Source organism: Rhopilema esculentum, chromosome 4 (assembly GCF_057945365.1).
Source record: "Rhopilema esculentum isolate cy_ngs chromosome 4, ASM5794536v1, whole genome shotgun sequence".
NCBI classification, from domain to species: Eukaryota; Metazoa; Cnidaria; class Scyphozoa; order Rhizostomeae; family Rhizostomatidae; genus Rhopilema; species Rhopilema esculentum.
This window is the reverse complement of record NC_142818.1, coordinates 6,529,089-6,544,387: the sequence shown is the minus strand read 5'-3', so window position 1 is coordinate 6,544,387 and position 15,299 is coordinate 6,529,089. Positions and strand designations below refer to the sequence as shown.

General features: G+C 36.6%; 3 protein-coding genes across 7 annotated transcripts in view; 2 read left to right on the top strand and 1 right to left on the bottom strand.

Annotated features, from left to right (window-relative positions):
* The window catches only part of LOC135691324 (uncharacterized), a 40,111-nt gene that overhangs the window by 8,084 nt on the left and 16,728 nt on the right, over nt 1–15,299 (bottom strand). For 3 of the 5 annotated variants that reach the window (XM_089116061.1, XM_089116059.1, XM_065209159.2), the window contains one exon: nt 12,237–12,302. In XM_089116061.1, coding sequence (XP_088972187.1) covers nt 12,237–12,302 — 66 coding nt within the window. Of the gene's footprint in view, nt 1–9,753; nt 9,889–10,547; nt 12,202–12,236; nt 12,303–12,465; nt 14,347–15,299 lie in introns of those variants that run through there. The other 2 variants (XM_065209157.2, XM_065209158.2) reach the window with 2 other exon arrangements.
* Nucleotides 745–2,425, top strand: LOC135691327 (uncharacterized). Its single transcript, XM_065209164.2, has 4 exons — nt 745–843; nt 1,409–1,470; nt 1,626–1,709; nt 2,000–2,425. The coding sequence occupies exons 2-4, from the start codon at nt 1,416–1,418 to the stop codon at nt 2,245–2,247; spliced, it is 387 nt and encodes a 128-aa protein (XP_065065236.2). The 5' UTR covers nt 745–843; nt 1,409–1,415; the 3' UTR covers nt 2,248–2,425.
* LOC135691326 (uncharacterized) lies at nt 5,422–7,184 on the top strand. The gene is made up of 4 exons (XM_065209163.2): nt 5,422–5,537; nt 6,078–6,139; nt 6,362–6,445; nt 6,756–7,184. Exons 2-4 carry the CDS (start codon nt 6,085–6,087, stop codon nt 7,001–7,003), a joined length of 387 nt encoding a protein of 128 aa, XP_065065235.2. The 5' UTR covers nt 5,422–5,537; nt 6,078–6,084; the 3' UTR covers nt 7,004–7,184.

Sequence of the window (15,299 nt, the reverse complement as noted above, 5' to 3'; positions counted from 1 at the left end):
TTGTTCACATCGAAGATGCAAGGCCCTGTTAAAGAACCAAGAAAGACCACCATATTACAACATTCAGATAGCAAAAATTGAAAACTACATCTAAACCAACTTGACTGCACCAAACTGACGTTATTTTTGCTTGTAAAATGAAATGAGCTGGGTGTTGTTCTTGTTCTTCAAGCTACCTCTAAATGCCTATAAAGCGCTTTCTTGTCTTCCATTGTGATCATCATAATTCTACGGTCAACATTTCGTTGAAAATTGCTTGGCCGCCTTGTAGAGCATGATATCTTTCGAAGCACGCACAGGGCACAATAGGTCTTTACTTTCAAAGCATAGAATCTTCGTGGTAGTTCTTGCATAAAGAATTGTGTTTTTTCTTATTATCAAAAATTCTTCCTCGTGGCCGTCATCAGTAAATTACTTTGTTTTTGTACTCAATGCTCAAATCTAAGCCCTTATTTGGAAACTTTACAAGAATTTTGCCAACATGAAGTGCACTTGATGACTAAAGCAAAATAAAAGAAGCATGGGAAGCACAAGATTGGAACTATGAGAGTGAATTAGAAAAAATATCGGTTTCCAATCCGAAAACTTAAATAAAATTACATTTACCGCATCAAATGCGGGTCATGATGATTGGTGCTATGATTGATGCTATACAAAATAATGGGCCTTTTATTGCATATCTAGCATTAATGGCACGCGATGGTCATTCTTGAGAAAAGTATAAATGAAGCGAGCTGACACCGATCTCATCATCACTGCTTCTTTGCATCATTGAAAGAAGAGACAAGTGGGAGATCTGAAGATTGCAGCCAATACCTTTGCACATTGAGGAAACCAACCAAGGTTTGACATAAAATGTTGTATCCATATGTTGTATTTACAAGTAAATATAGAATTATTATCTAGGGTGTTATCTGTACTCTTAATTGTTATCTAGGGTGTATAAACCCAATTTTTTTATCAACTAGAATAAATAAAATGGTGTCCATGCTATAGCCTTGTTAATGTCAGATATGTTTTCAATGTTTCTGAATAAGCAACCCAAAGCCTTATTATAATAAAGAGTCAAAATGTTCATAATTTGTCTGCTAAAAGAACTATACTTGTTCTACATAAATAATCGCATACTGTACTGGGCAGGTTAAGAAAACCTTGCAAGAACAATTTGAGTTATAAGTGCACAATACCTTAAGAAAGCTTGGTATAAACTTTAAAGAAAGTTGGTCACTTGATTTTGTCTTGTTCAGAGACTTCTAAACAGTCCTTTTTGCCGAGCTTCCATAAAAGTAGTCAAGCTTCGAAATTTTCCTTCTAACAATTTGCTAAAATTCTAATATCAAAGAAACATTTTGGAGCCTGCTAAAGGTGTATTTTGAAAAGGAAGTTATTTTGGCTTTTCTATTCCTAGCTGAGTCATGAAGAAAGTCGTTGCATTTCTCTTTCTCTTTGGACTGGCCCTCAGCATTCAAGGTAAAGTTGCTATATGACGCATTCAAATCCTGCTTTACACCAAATTCGCATAAAATTTTCCGTGCCTTAACTTTTTATTCACTATCTTATTGACTTATATTCGACTCTGGCAAATCTTTAGAAATTATTGTCTCAATACTATTGAATTCTTTCAGCTGCCAGAATTCCAGAAGATGCAAAGCAGGCAGAAGACCCTTTTGCAGTTGAAATGGACGCCAGTGACGACGAAAGCGACGAAGGTTCGAGTATTTCGATATTTGCTACTCATCAGAAAAGATCTGGACGTCCCTCAGTTTTCTGTTGTTTCAATGAGAAATTCGCAGCTAAAACTTTATGTACTCAGCAAAGTGTTCCAGCGATCTCAGTTCAGAAACGCCATTCAAAAATAACATTGCAATTCCTTCTGATGTACTTAATCCATTCTTTAGAACTGTCAAAGAGGCATTTATGTAGGTAGTTTCATTAATCATCATATCAAAGAGGTATTTATCAAACAGAAAGTCTCATAATTTTCTCTACCAATTTGCAGCGTCAATGGACCCAAGTGTGATCTATCCAAAAGGATACGGCCTTGGCTACAACGGTCTTGGCTACGGCGGTTATGGCGGTTATGGCGGCTACGGCTACGGAAAAGGTTACGGAGGCTATGGCGGTTACGGCTACGGAAAAGGTTACGGAGGCAATGGCGGCTACGGAGGTTATGGTGGTTACGGCAAAGGCCTTGGCCGCGGATATGGTTGGGGCAGAGGTTATGGCAAAAGGATTTATGGAAAGTAAATGAGAGCTGATTTAGAGAACTGAGAAGGCAACAGACTAGATCTATATCAAGCTAGACTTGAACAACCAATGCTTAGCATATCTTCATCTAAATTAATAAAGAATTTTGCAGAATTATTTATGTAATATTTGTATAACCACATATATGAAAGCCACAATTATTTACTCCTTCACATAATAGCCTTTTCTTATTTGCCTTTTCTTAGTAGCCTTTGAGATTTTGTCTCTGAACATGTGATTCTGCCATTAGGCAGCATTTACAAGAAAACCCGGATTATGCTTTCCCCTGTTTAACAGGGGGGTCTGGGGGTGAAGGCTCCAGATGGCATATTCTATGCAATTTAAAAAGAGGTTTCAGAAAATCCTTCTGTGATACATAATTTCCAAATGGATTTGAAAAAAGCAAACAATCTGAAGCATGTTACAAACGCTTTTCGCCGGACACCCTTCAGAGTATAAAGCGTCAGAAGGGGACTCACAAGTATTTCCTATACCCAATGGCTTAGAATATTATAAAAACATTTTTAATAAATTCGGTATCATTAAGGCCGTATTCTGCCATCCTTTTTATTAGGTATGGGGCCCCTTTTGGCTATCATAAGCGCGGGACCTGGGGCCATGGCAGACTGGACCCCACTTAAAACCGCCACTGTGCCAAACCAACGAAATGCTTTCTGAAGATGGCTTTGAAAAATCAAACATTTCGAAACACGCTAAAGCTTTTCATTTTACATATAAGACGTCAGAACATGGATCAAAAACTCTTGAATTTGGAAATGTTCATAAACAATAAATTCATACGCTGAAGAGTGTCATACAAAAAGCTTTAATATGTTTTAAAATGTTTGCTTTTCGAAGGTGGGCCTGTGGATGTGAATAAGCGTCAATACAGGTAGCCGAAAGCTACCTTCTAGTGTCAACCAAGTTCTGTTAAGTGGTTAGAAGCAATCTTGGGAAGGTGTAAGGGGATTGTCTAATTGAAAAACTAGTGGGAAATTTCTCACAAGGCACTAATGTTTCCCGACCAGATGGTTGAGAACCAGGAGCTAAGTGGCTCCTAGAAAAGAGACGGGAGAAAATAACCGTAAAAGGGGCACATTCTTTCCAGAAAATCTTTTTTTGCTGTTGGTACAAGCGGGACAGGCACGAAGCCAGCACTGAAAAATTGGACAGGCAACAGGGGCGAAGCCAAAAATTTGTTCGGAGGGGTATAGTAATGCTTTTTGCCGACGAAAAGGGCGTATCTAACTTTTTTTGGTGTGATCATAAGATACGTCATTTTATTTGCTGTTTTTGTGTTTCTATTTTGAGTTTATATCTAAATTTCAATTTGAAGCATTTTTATTGCAATTCTTTGAAGTTGAATTGCTACAGAAAACTTAACATGTTGCAGCTGTCACAAAAAATTATAATTATACTACAAAGTAAAAAAAAATTTTGTAGGGGAAAGTAACCCCCTTTGGTGACGCCCCTGGCGGGCAATGCCGAGTTGAGAAAAATGTCGTTTTTCAAGCTGTCAGGTGATAGAACTTCGAAGGTAACCTTCATACGTGTGTATTTGCTGGCAAAACGTAAGGGTAAAAAAGGTATCATGATATTTGTGACATTTTCCCAAAAGTAAGAAAAAGAAACTGGATGAAATCAGCGCAAAAATAAAAAAGGAACAGGTCTCAATCTGCTTTGAGACAGGCAAGGCAGGCAAAATTGACCTTTGGAAAGGCAAGGGGCACTGATGATCACAATCAGATACCGTTGCATATACACAGGAAATGTTTCACAGGAAATATAGACCTTATTTCCAAAAAAATTGAATTGGCTATATTGAATCTGATAAAATCAAGTCGAGAGAGGCGACAGAAAGAGGTAAAGAAATATCTCTACGGGTATGTCTATATAAGAAACCAAGACCCAGAGGGAAAAATACTACACTTAACTAATACAACAAATACTTTGAAACATGGTATCAGATCTGTGCGTCTTGTTGGTGCGAGGTTTTGGTACAAAATTTAAGTGGATAAAAAGTGTGTCATCTGTTGTAACTTTTTGTCAAGAAACGTTAGGTCCTTTTTAGTCAAGAAAAAATGAAGGCTCTCGATTGGCTCTGTTGAGATGAGAGGGTCCCTCTTAAAAATTCCTCTGCAAGTAGCATCTTACGTGTTTGCTTCCAATCACTTCCTACTAACGAATTTTTATGCAATTATGCAATTCATAGTCACTGCATGTAATTGGCTTTGCAGTAAAATATTGCATGTTGAGGAATCTTGAAACAGGACTTTCAACTGAAAATTGTTAAAATGGCTTGTCTTAGATCTATGAGTTATGACTGTTTTAATATTCATCAAAACCTTAAAATGAAAGATTGCCTGACTATCAGTGATCATGGCTTAGAACTCTTGACTCGACGTTGATTGGTTTATTCGACATTTCAATGAACACATTTCGAGTTACAGTATTGTAAAGCAGATAAAATTCAATAAAATAGCAGAGCCATCCCCATGCAACATTTTAAAATCTATCCTCTTCCAATCAAATCCGTAATATAAGCGGTTCATAGGACTAGAGCCCGAGTAAACTGATGGTATTGTAGACCAATGCCATGGTGAAGAAATAATTCTGCGACTAGATTCGACTCATCAGATACTTCAGAGATTACATTCTGACACCCAGACTATACAGGTACGCGAAAAGGCCTTTTTAGACAAAATGTAGGAAATGATATCCTGGCATACAAAAAGGGCCCAACACATTTTAATTTTCCAAGCATGCAGTAATTAAGTCAATAAAAAACTTCGCGGTAGTTCATGCTTTAGGAATGATGTTATTTTCAAAAATTCTTCCCCGTGGCCGTCAGCAAGAAATTACTTTGCTTTCCTACTTATTACTTAAATCTAAGCCCTTATTTGGAAACTTTACAAGAAATTTGCCAACATGAAGTGCATTTGATGGCCGAAGCAAAATAAAAGAAGCATGGGAAGCACAAGATTGGAATAATACGCCTGAAAAAGAAAAATCATCGGTTTCCAAATCCCAAAAATTTAACAAAATTACATTGACCGCATTAAAGCCTGGTCATAATGATTGGTGCTGTGATTGATGCTATACAAAATAATGGGCCTTTTATTGCATATCTAGCATTAATGGCACGCGATGGTCATTCTTGAGAAAAGTATAAATGGAGCGAGCTGACACCGGTCTCATCATCACTGCTTCTTTGCATCACTGAAAGAAGAGACAAGTGGGAGATAGAAGATTGCAGCCAATACCTTCGCTCGTCGAGGAAACCAATCAAGGTATGAAGTACGGTGTTTGTATTCACCTATTATACTTAAAATTAAGTTAAGTCTTACAACGGCTCTAATGTCAGGGGTATATACACCCAAGTTTGCTGTAAACTAGAGAGAAAGAAATTGTTTCCACGTTACTGCTTAATCATGCTATCTATTGTTGTATTTTAACTGTTTATGAATAAGCATCCCTAAGCCTTTATTATAACAAGGGTCAATTCTTGAAATTTTTCTTAATTTTCATGCTGAAAACACTATACTAACTCTCCTTAAAAGACTGCAGACTGTACTGGACAATTTAGAAAACATTGGAAGATAAATTCAATATGATAAGTGTGCCCTACCTTAAGAAAGCTTAGTAAAGGTTTTAGATTACTGACGATAGATTTTTGAGCAGCCCTTTATCTTGTGTCTTCGTAAAAAGTAGTCAAGCTTCGAAATTTTCCTTCTGACAGTTTGCTAAAATTCTAATATTAAAGAAATATTTTGGAGCCTGCTAAAGGTGTGTTTTGAAAAGGTAGTTATTTTGGCTTTTTTTATTCCTAGCTGAGTCATGAAGATAGTCGTTGCATTTCTATTTCTCTTTGGACTGGCCATCAGCATTCAAGGTAAAGTTGTTGCATGATCAAATCCTGTTTTATACTGAATTCAAAGTTTCTGGCTACGCATTTTCATCAGTTGGAGTGGAGTATGTTTCTCTGGACCTTGAATAAAATTTTCCTTGTCATCGTTATTTGTCTGCTTGACCTTTTTCAACTTTGAAACTCTTATCAGTCTGTGCTCTTATCTCAACTATTATTTCTATTATCTCAAATATTATATTCTTTCAGCTGCCAGAATTCCAGAAGATGCAAAGCAGGCTGAAGACCCATCTGAAATTGAAATGGACGCCAGTGACGACGAAAGCGACGAAGGTTTGAGTATTTCGATGTTTGATAGTATGCAAGAAAGATCAGGACCTCCTTACATGCAGACAACAAGTTTTGATTTAGACATCCTTTAGTTGCACATTTTTTATTACGAAATGTGCAGCTAAAAATGATAGGCCCTCTGCGATTTTAGTTTAGGCGCATCATAGAGCAAAGACATATGCATTACTCCTTATGTAAATAATCCATTTCAGAACTATCAAAGAGGCATTTATGTAGGTAGTTTCATTAATCATCATATCAAAGAGGTATTTATCAAACAGAAAGTCTCATAATTTTCTCTACCAATTTGCAGCGTCAATGGACCCAAGTGTGATCTATCCAAAAGGATACGGCCTTGGCTACAACGGTCTTGGCTACGGCGGTTATGGCGGTTATGGCGGCTACGGCTACGGAAAAGGTTACGGAGGCTATGGCGGTTACGGCTACGGAAAAGGTTACGGAGGCTATGGCGGCTACGGAGGTTATGGTGGTTACGGAAAAGGTTATGGCCGCGGATTTGGTTGGGGCAGAGGTTATGGCAAGAGGCTCTATGGAAAGTAAACGTGAGCTGATTTAGAGAACTGAGAAGACAATAGACTAGATCTATATCAAGCTAGACTTGAACAACCTTTGCTTAACAAATCTAAATCTAAATCAATCTAAAACTGTGCAGAATTATTTATGAAATATTTGTTTAACCACATGTATGAAAGCCATCGTTATTGCTTCCAGTACGCCAAAATTCTTACTGTTGTCTCTGGCATCGGGAATCCTGACATGCTTCCAAGTCAGTATTTCAAATAAAATACGCATGTTTAAAAAGAGATGAAGATGCTATGCATGAATGGTACCATTAACTATTATTTTCACCTGTTGGGGCAAGTGTTTAGTGTTAACTGAGGTAGAGGCCAGAAACCCCTGATATTGTCCCGTGAAAGCTTCGATTTATTGATGGCTGCCACTAAACATAAGTTGATACCAAGCAGTGACCATCTCCATTGCGCACCACATATCTCGAAACCCCCTTAAAATTCCACCTCAGACAAAGAGGACTTTATTGCCATCTAGGGATTCTTTGTCGATGAATTTTCAAACTATTCAAAAAATATAAAGGGTAGCTCACTCCCTTTGTTGGTAGATAGGGCCTGAAAACTCCTCTTGACCAATGGCACTGCTTATACCTTGCTTATTTAAGAACACATAAAAAGAAGAATCCAGCCTCAAGTTTTCAAAAAATTAAGAACAGCCAGCCTGAACATCAATTCACTGGTTTTTATAAATAGTGTGTAGTTTTAGCCAGTAGAAGCTGGTGATTTTTCTAGTCCTTTAAACAGAAGATACCCCCGGTCGTCGAGTGGTCGCATTCTTTGTCATCCGCTGTGATCATCACAGATCTTCTTCGGTCAACTTAGTGGGTTCAGAACGGATTTCTATTCATAAAGTTTGGGGTGTCAACCGGATAAAAATGATTATCTATCTAAAATTGACAACAATAGTGGTTTCACGATAAAAAAGTTCATGAAGGTCTGCTAACAAAGTTTAATGAGGCCCAGTATCAAAAAAGAGCACTTTTCACTTCATTGCCTTAGCACTAATAAAAATAATAATAATAATAATACATATATTTACAAAGGAAGGCCTCAGTCACTCGAGGGTGCTTTTCATGAGGGTCCACTCATACAGGCATTGTAGCTTTGTGGAAAAAACAACTCCGAAATATCGTCTTTCTTAAATTAAGAGTTATCAATTCTGTCCAGTTTTAGAGAACCAGTACATTATCGGTGTGAAATCATTCTGAGGATCTTTTGAAATGCTAGAACATGTACATCGATAACAACACTGTAAAACAAATCAAATCGAAAGATATGTGACGAATAATGACCATATTACCCCTAATAAAATAAAAAATGCACTTGCGAAGTCTATGTCACAAAATAGTTTAGAAAACGGGAATCGAGCATAAAACTCATTAAATTCTTTATACCTACCTATTGGAAATTGTAGCTTTTCGATTTTGCAATACTCGTAATTAGTATGTCTTAATTTCTAGACCATCAGGGCAATAATGTTCTTGAATTTCAGTTTTATCACGATTTAATAGTTTCTTAATCTATTTGCTTCGAGTACTGAAGTTTCTTAATTTTTTCTGACTGTCCAGTACTCGTTTCTTATAGCCAGTTTCTTATAAAAAACTGTGTGTACTCTTGCAATAGTTTGTTCTTTAAACGCTGCTATGCGTGAAAAGGTAGCGTATTGCACAAATATCTCACAAATAAGTCCTCAAAAACAAGTTGCGTCACTAGCAAAAATTAAACAATCGATGTAGTTTAGCCTGCTGAACGTTGAATGAATAATGCATACAAATTTATGTAATTAAAAAAGACTTTGTACGCGAAAATGGGATATTGTTGCGACGTTTCAACCATAACTCTTCAATTGAGAAAGAATATTAAATTGAGAAAGTTCCTTGGCCAAGGAAACTGTCTTTACGGCCAGCGCAATGTAGCTGTCAGTCAGTTTGATGCCTTAAAATGCGTATGATGTAACAAACTTTTCGTAATTATTCTATTTCGTAAATGTTTTCCTTAATTTAATGACGAGATCCTTATGAGATTGCTTAGATTGCTTGCTAGAAGTTATTGAAAAAGAGGTTGCCCTAACCATGGTTACGCTACTTAGCAACGATATCTCTGTCACGTACGTAGATTGTAAAGAATGAAAAATATCGACAGACAGATTACCCATTGAAGGTGAAAGAAGTATGGTTTACCGCTGTCTCAAACATACATTGATAAGAAAAAATAACTGTAGAAATCATACGCAAAGTTCTGGGTAAAGGAGATCCACTTGACCAATGAAAGTAAAGTTGAGTCATTTAGCTTCAAATGGCAAATGAAGGAAATCAAAGTACAGTATACCCTCGTTACCTCGAACCGCTAAGTCGAACTTATATAAATTCCCGTTGCCCAATGTCTTCACTTGAAATCCGCCGATAAAGCGAACATTCGCTATCTCAAATCATTTCACTGGTCCCTTGAATGTTCGAATTATCGAGAGTTGACTGTAATAACGGATCATAATAATTTACATGTTCGAATTAACCGTCGAGTCTTTCCTTCTCTAAGCTTTAGTTACAAAAGCACCAAGTTTGTCACTAAGCATACGAGCTTTGCTGTATTTTTGACACCTTGGAAAAATATTTTCTTCAGTTGGTTCCCCAAAAATTAGAATGGAGTGTTGACAGGGGTTATTTACTATCTCCATAAATTAACAAAATGGGTCATAATGAGGTGGTGTAGAGAAAATTTGACCTGTTTTAGGGACAGAACAAGAGATGGAGTCATCTGTGTCTTTAGATCAATAAGTTTGAAACGAATTATTAAACGAAGCAGTAGTATTTGTGTATCCAACATGAAGAATGCTGGTATTGCATTGCAGGAGTGAATCTGAAAAAGATACAGGAAGGAAAGGGATGTTGCAAAACCAACATGATGTTGTTTTAAGCTAAGATGAAAAACATTCTCGCTTTCAGCCGTAGAAAAAAAAATTTGTATGAAAAAAGCAAATCAAAAACACCGCATATAGTCAAATATAACTGCAAGGAAGAAATGGTAGACAGTTTGTGTAAAAACTCATTCTAATTATAAGAAGCCAATTTCTTAACCTACATGCTTTATATAATCATACGGGTCCAAAAGACAGTGAAATGGGGAAGGGGTGTAATTTTAAGAATTTGACACTTTACGATTTTGAAATGGCAAAATGAAAGTTTGACAAAATCTATTTCAGACGTAGGATAATATCAGGTTTTTTTTCTCCTTCAAAAATAACACCTTTTGATTGAATTCTGTGTGGAAAATTTTTTTAGTCTATTATCTCTAGCTTTCCTACTCTTTATGCATGAAACCAAAACATGCGATTTTTTCTTGCAAACTTTGCAGCATTCATAAAAACCTTAAAAATATTAATGGCTCTTTCTCCAGCATTTTAGAAAAACCAACAACAGAATCTTAGTTATTTAAAAGGGTTTTTTTCTACTTCCACATTTGCGTGTAAAAGGATTATTAATTCAAAGAACCTGAACAAAATATAAAGAGATACTTACGTTGATAAAGCCCATTTTTATTAACGTACTCCACGACGGAATGAAAGGAAAAAGCGGCAACTTTTACCAACACAGGTTCATATTTACTAACACTTAAAAACGTGAACAAACGTCTCGAATTGCGTTTTTTGTTTGTATGAGTCTCAGATCTAAAGGCAAATACCACGACCTGAACGACGAGAGACACCGAATAGGCAAACACTGTTACAAATCCTCGAGGCTGATTGCAAGACGGGGGTTGGAGCTTACTTGCATAGGAAGAAAACAGCGAGTTTTATTAACTGGTGAATGCTAACATTTTAATCGAAATTTAATTTAACGACAGGCCTGTTGGAATAAATTCATTTTTAAATGTCTGCTTATAATAAATTACTTTAAAAGCACAATCTGTAAGAAGGGAGGTTATTAAAACTGTGATGGGAAGTAAGTAAACCTATTAAATGATTAGTTGCTTCTTTGTGGAAGATGATTATTTTTCTAATCTTCACCGCTGGCATACTTTTGGATTTTAATATCTTGCCCTTTGGGTCACAAAATTTACATTTCTGAACATGTTGTTCAAATGCCAGTATCAGAGGCCAGTCTGTCTCTGTAATTTCCAAAGAAAGAGTTCTAGGCCTAGGTTCGTTCTCATTCTTTTTTCTGATACCGCTTCGAGCAATTTAACCGCATCTTATCTCTAAATGAGATTTTGATTGGCTTTTCTATCCGCGTCTGAGACATTTACTTCATCTTCTCTTTACACTCAAAGCAAGTTGCGCTTTGTAAAGGAGTCGAGCCACGTTACATGGTATGTTGCACGAGTGAAAGGCTTCGCGCAAAATGGGCTTGGAAAGTAAGTAAAAGTATAAGAAAAACGATCTGAGGTTCTGAAATCAGGTTGGAGGTTTCTACTGAATACTAAACATCTCTAAACAACTTCTAGATATTTCGCAAATGGAGGCAGAGATGGCAGAAAATAGGAAATTCGCTCAATGACTTAGGAAATAGACCAGCCATTAGCAATCAGCTTTAGCTTGACAGGTTGTGACGTCACATTGATATTATTCTAAAGGAAATTGTTGAGGGGCTCAAACTAATAAGTTTCTGAAATACTTTGGATGCGCGACATGTTTTTAAAATTCTCCCTTATGATTATGTGTCACAAATTTTTTCCCCTTCATCAAGATATGAAATATTTTCAATGTTCACCCGATTTGAATATGTAACCCTTTCTTTATGACTATACGTAAATCACATCAAGTAACAGAAATAAACCGAATAAGTGGTAAAAACAGTATATCAGCTGACCTCCATTCTCTTGGCAACACGCTCTAAATTTCTGTCAAAAGACTGCCAGAATACTTTACAAACCCTTTCTTACAAAGCGAACGAAGAAGTTTATTCACACTGAAGTTTTCTCATCGATTGCCGATAAAAAGGGGGTTAAGAACCAGACCACAGAATTAACAGTCTAAAATAATGATGATGACCTGATCTAGCTTGCTTTTTGACCCTATGTGAAAATATCTATGACCAACGCTCTTCTTACTAAACCTTGCTAAACTTTATCAACTTTATAAACTTTATCGACCCTTGTTCTGATGTTTTATACTCTGAGAAGTGTCAGGCGAAAAGTCGCTTAGTATGGATAACTTGGTATAAAAAATGTATAACTTACAAAAGCAATGCAACTTATAACTCACAAACCTTGCTTGAGAACCTTTTTCTGTTTCTTGGAGAGCTTGGGAACCCAAGTCGTTCATTTCCAGATTTCTAGGAAATAAAAATACATACTTAGTATGAGAAATTTCATAAAACATGGTGAAGGCAGGCGCGGATTAGCCATCCGACGTTTAGACAGCTAGCATCTCTGCATTCAGGAACATTTAAAGAAAAAGGAAGGCTGCTGCTTAATTTATATAAAAAAAATAATGACCTTGTTTCTATTTCTAAACCTTCGCATGGGCGAACAACTCCGAAAGTCGCCATCACAGGCGTAATTCAGCAATAGATCTCCAAAAGTAAGATGACTAGCACCTTCCATCATGTAACTAAAATTTCTTTCTAAACGCTAAATTTCGTACGTATATGTTATTTACATGCAGGCGAGTCTCAAATTTTTCAACATCCTGCCAGTATATGAAATTCCCTACATAAAACAAAAGGGATACGTTGGCTTTTGTTGCCAACGAGAAACGATTAAAATGATGGTTTCAAATTCCTGAAAACAGCGGATGGAACGTGATTGGCGTATTAAGGAGCTTTCGCCCACTGCTTTTGATGCGGATGGTACCGTTGAAAAACTGCCCCATTTGCGCCACTATGATGCACGAAAGCGTTTTCTACCTGTGTACTTGCAATGACAGACTTCAAAAGTGAATATAGGTCGCCAATTTTTTGCTCCCCATGTCATGTCTACTTATCAACTTGATTGCAATTCATGTCGCTTTGGGCCTATATTTTTTGGAATTCTTTGTAATTAATTGAATTGTGAAAACTTAAATTGGAGGCACTTCTGTGTTAACTGCCTGCATACATCAAATTTTGTTTCCTTTATAGGCTACCCACATGAGCAGTCTCAGACCTCTTTCTACTTCTTTGGGAGAAAAATTTCCCATTATATCGAACTTTATGAACCACAAAAAGAAACGCGCCAAAATGTGTTGCAACAAATTCATTTTTGGTTGTCATTTAGAAAGACCAATCACAATGCTAGAATAATGAAGAAATAAAGAATAATAATAATCATACATAAAATCTTTGCAAAGATCTTATAGAAGATATCGAGAAACTGAAAGGATATAACAAGGAGCTTCACAACTCGAGGGGCAATTCACTCTTGCAAATAGCGTACGAGATTTTACCTAAAACAAAAGGATTCCTGGGGATTTTCAGATAAAACAATAGGATTTTCACAAAAGGTGTACGGGATTTTCTTGGATTGATTTGCCCCTTGTCCCAACTAAGCACGAATGATTTCTTGAATCTTGACAAAAAATCAATAACAATAATAGCTTTGCAAACATAAGAGGAAATGCATGCTAGAAGATTGTTGATAAGGCGATAGAAGACACCCAAAAAGGGACGATGTCATATATGACGAAACAGCAGTAGATGATTTTAGAAATGCCATGAAGGGGGTAGTGATGCCTGCTTTCAAAGCATGAGAATATGCTGCGTTAGCATATCTAAAATTTGATAATATTGTAAAACGACCCTTCGATTGTGTTTTTAAAACAATTGAGTTTTCGATGAGATTTGGCATTAATCATTTTGTTTCTCATACAGTTCTTTGTAACTAATCTAAAATCAATTTTTTTTACTTTTAAGAGACATTCGTTATTTTGAGCAACGCAATCTAGAATTATAGTTAATATGCTAGAACAAACTTCAGTTTCTTTTAAAAATCGAGACAGCGGATGTCAAAAATATGATTTTGTATCAATCATAACTTCATCATAATATCGGAAACAAAAGAAAATTCTTTGGGATGTACCGGAGCGTGGTTTTTAAGAATCAGACAAGAACTGGATTTTCCAGCCGCTATTTTGAAAAACCAACGTACCAGGGTTTTCAGAACGTTAGTGTTTCCTTTTAACCCGTCAAAATACACTATTGTCAACTAACACCTTTTAAAATTGTACTCTTTGGTGCCAAATAGACGTTCCCGCACTAATTAAGTTTTTAATTTTTTCCCACCTAGAATGTTCTTATTCCAACCCCCCGGCTATTAAATTTTTGAAATAGAATGTTGTTCACGTGATATTCTATAAGAAAATTTAATATTTGAAGTATTATTGCTTTTCTTTACCCGCTGGCTATTAAGTTTCTGGGAATTTTCCAACCCCCCCCTTCCTCCTCGGCTATTCCATCCCACCCGCTTATTATATTTTGGAAATTCTTCCAACCCCCCTTCCATTAGGCACCAAAGAGTACCTTCCTTCAGCTTTGCGAAGCTGGTTGATCACAATATTTGACTACATAAAAACATTTGTGATATTGTTTGATGAGATTTGTTATAAGTCATTACATATTTTTTACCACGTAATATTCTGATGACTATTGAGACAAAAACGGAAGTTATACGGAAGTTTGTGAAAGACACGAATTGCGACAGAAATCATAATCCGTTAAGGGATGTGGACAAGTGAATTACGGATGCAAAAAGAAGTCATTCTTTACTTGAAGTACCTCTAATTATTGTCATGGATATTGAACGCTACCCAAATATTTCTGCGATTGGGAAATTTTTAAAATTGGGAGTATTCGGAGTTTTTGAAAAATTGAAAATTCTGGCCACATTTTCGGACTACGTAACCAGAAACAGTGTACACCTTACAAATTACCCCTAGGCTAGATATAAAACCAGAACAAATTACACAAGAGGAACTTAGCAGAGGTGTAGCCTGGCCAAAGGAGGAACAGAGGGTGCCCTATATCCGCCTTACTTAGGCTTGTCGGTAGATTTCTAGATTCTTAAATTATTATCTTTTGCTTCCAAGTATAGAACACCATTCCGGTCAGAAACAATTGTATTTTTATTTTCAAAAGGCAAAAAAACTTCATCGGAAGTGGTTTGGCCATGTTGTATTAATTCCTAAAGTCTGCAATTTTGGGGGATCTGCACCGCTGTAACAATATTCTTTAGCTTCGCCTCTGGAACTTAGACCCCGTTCACACTACAGAAAAAAGAACGAAACTCTTTGGTTCCGTTCCCGAAAAGCGACGATAGGCCTTGCGTTTACACTAAGCATCCTGGTTCCGTGCTAG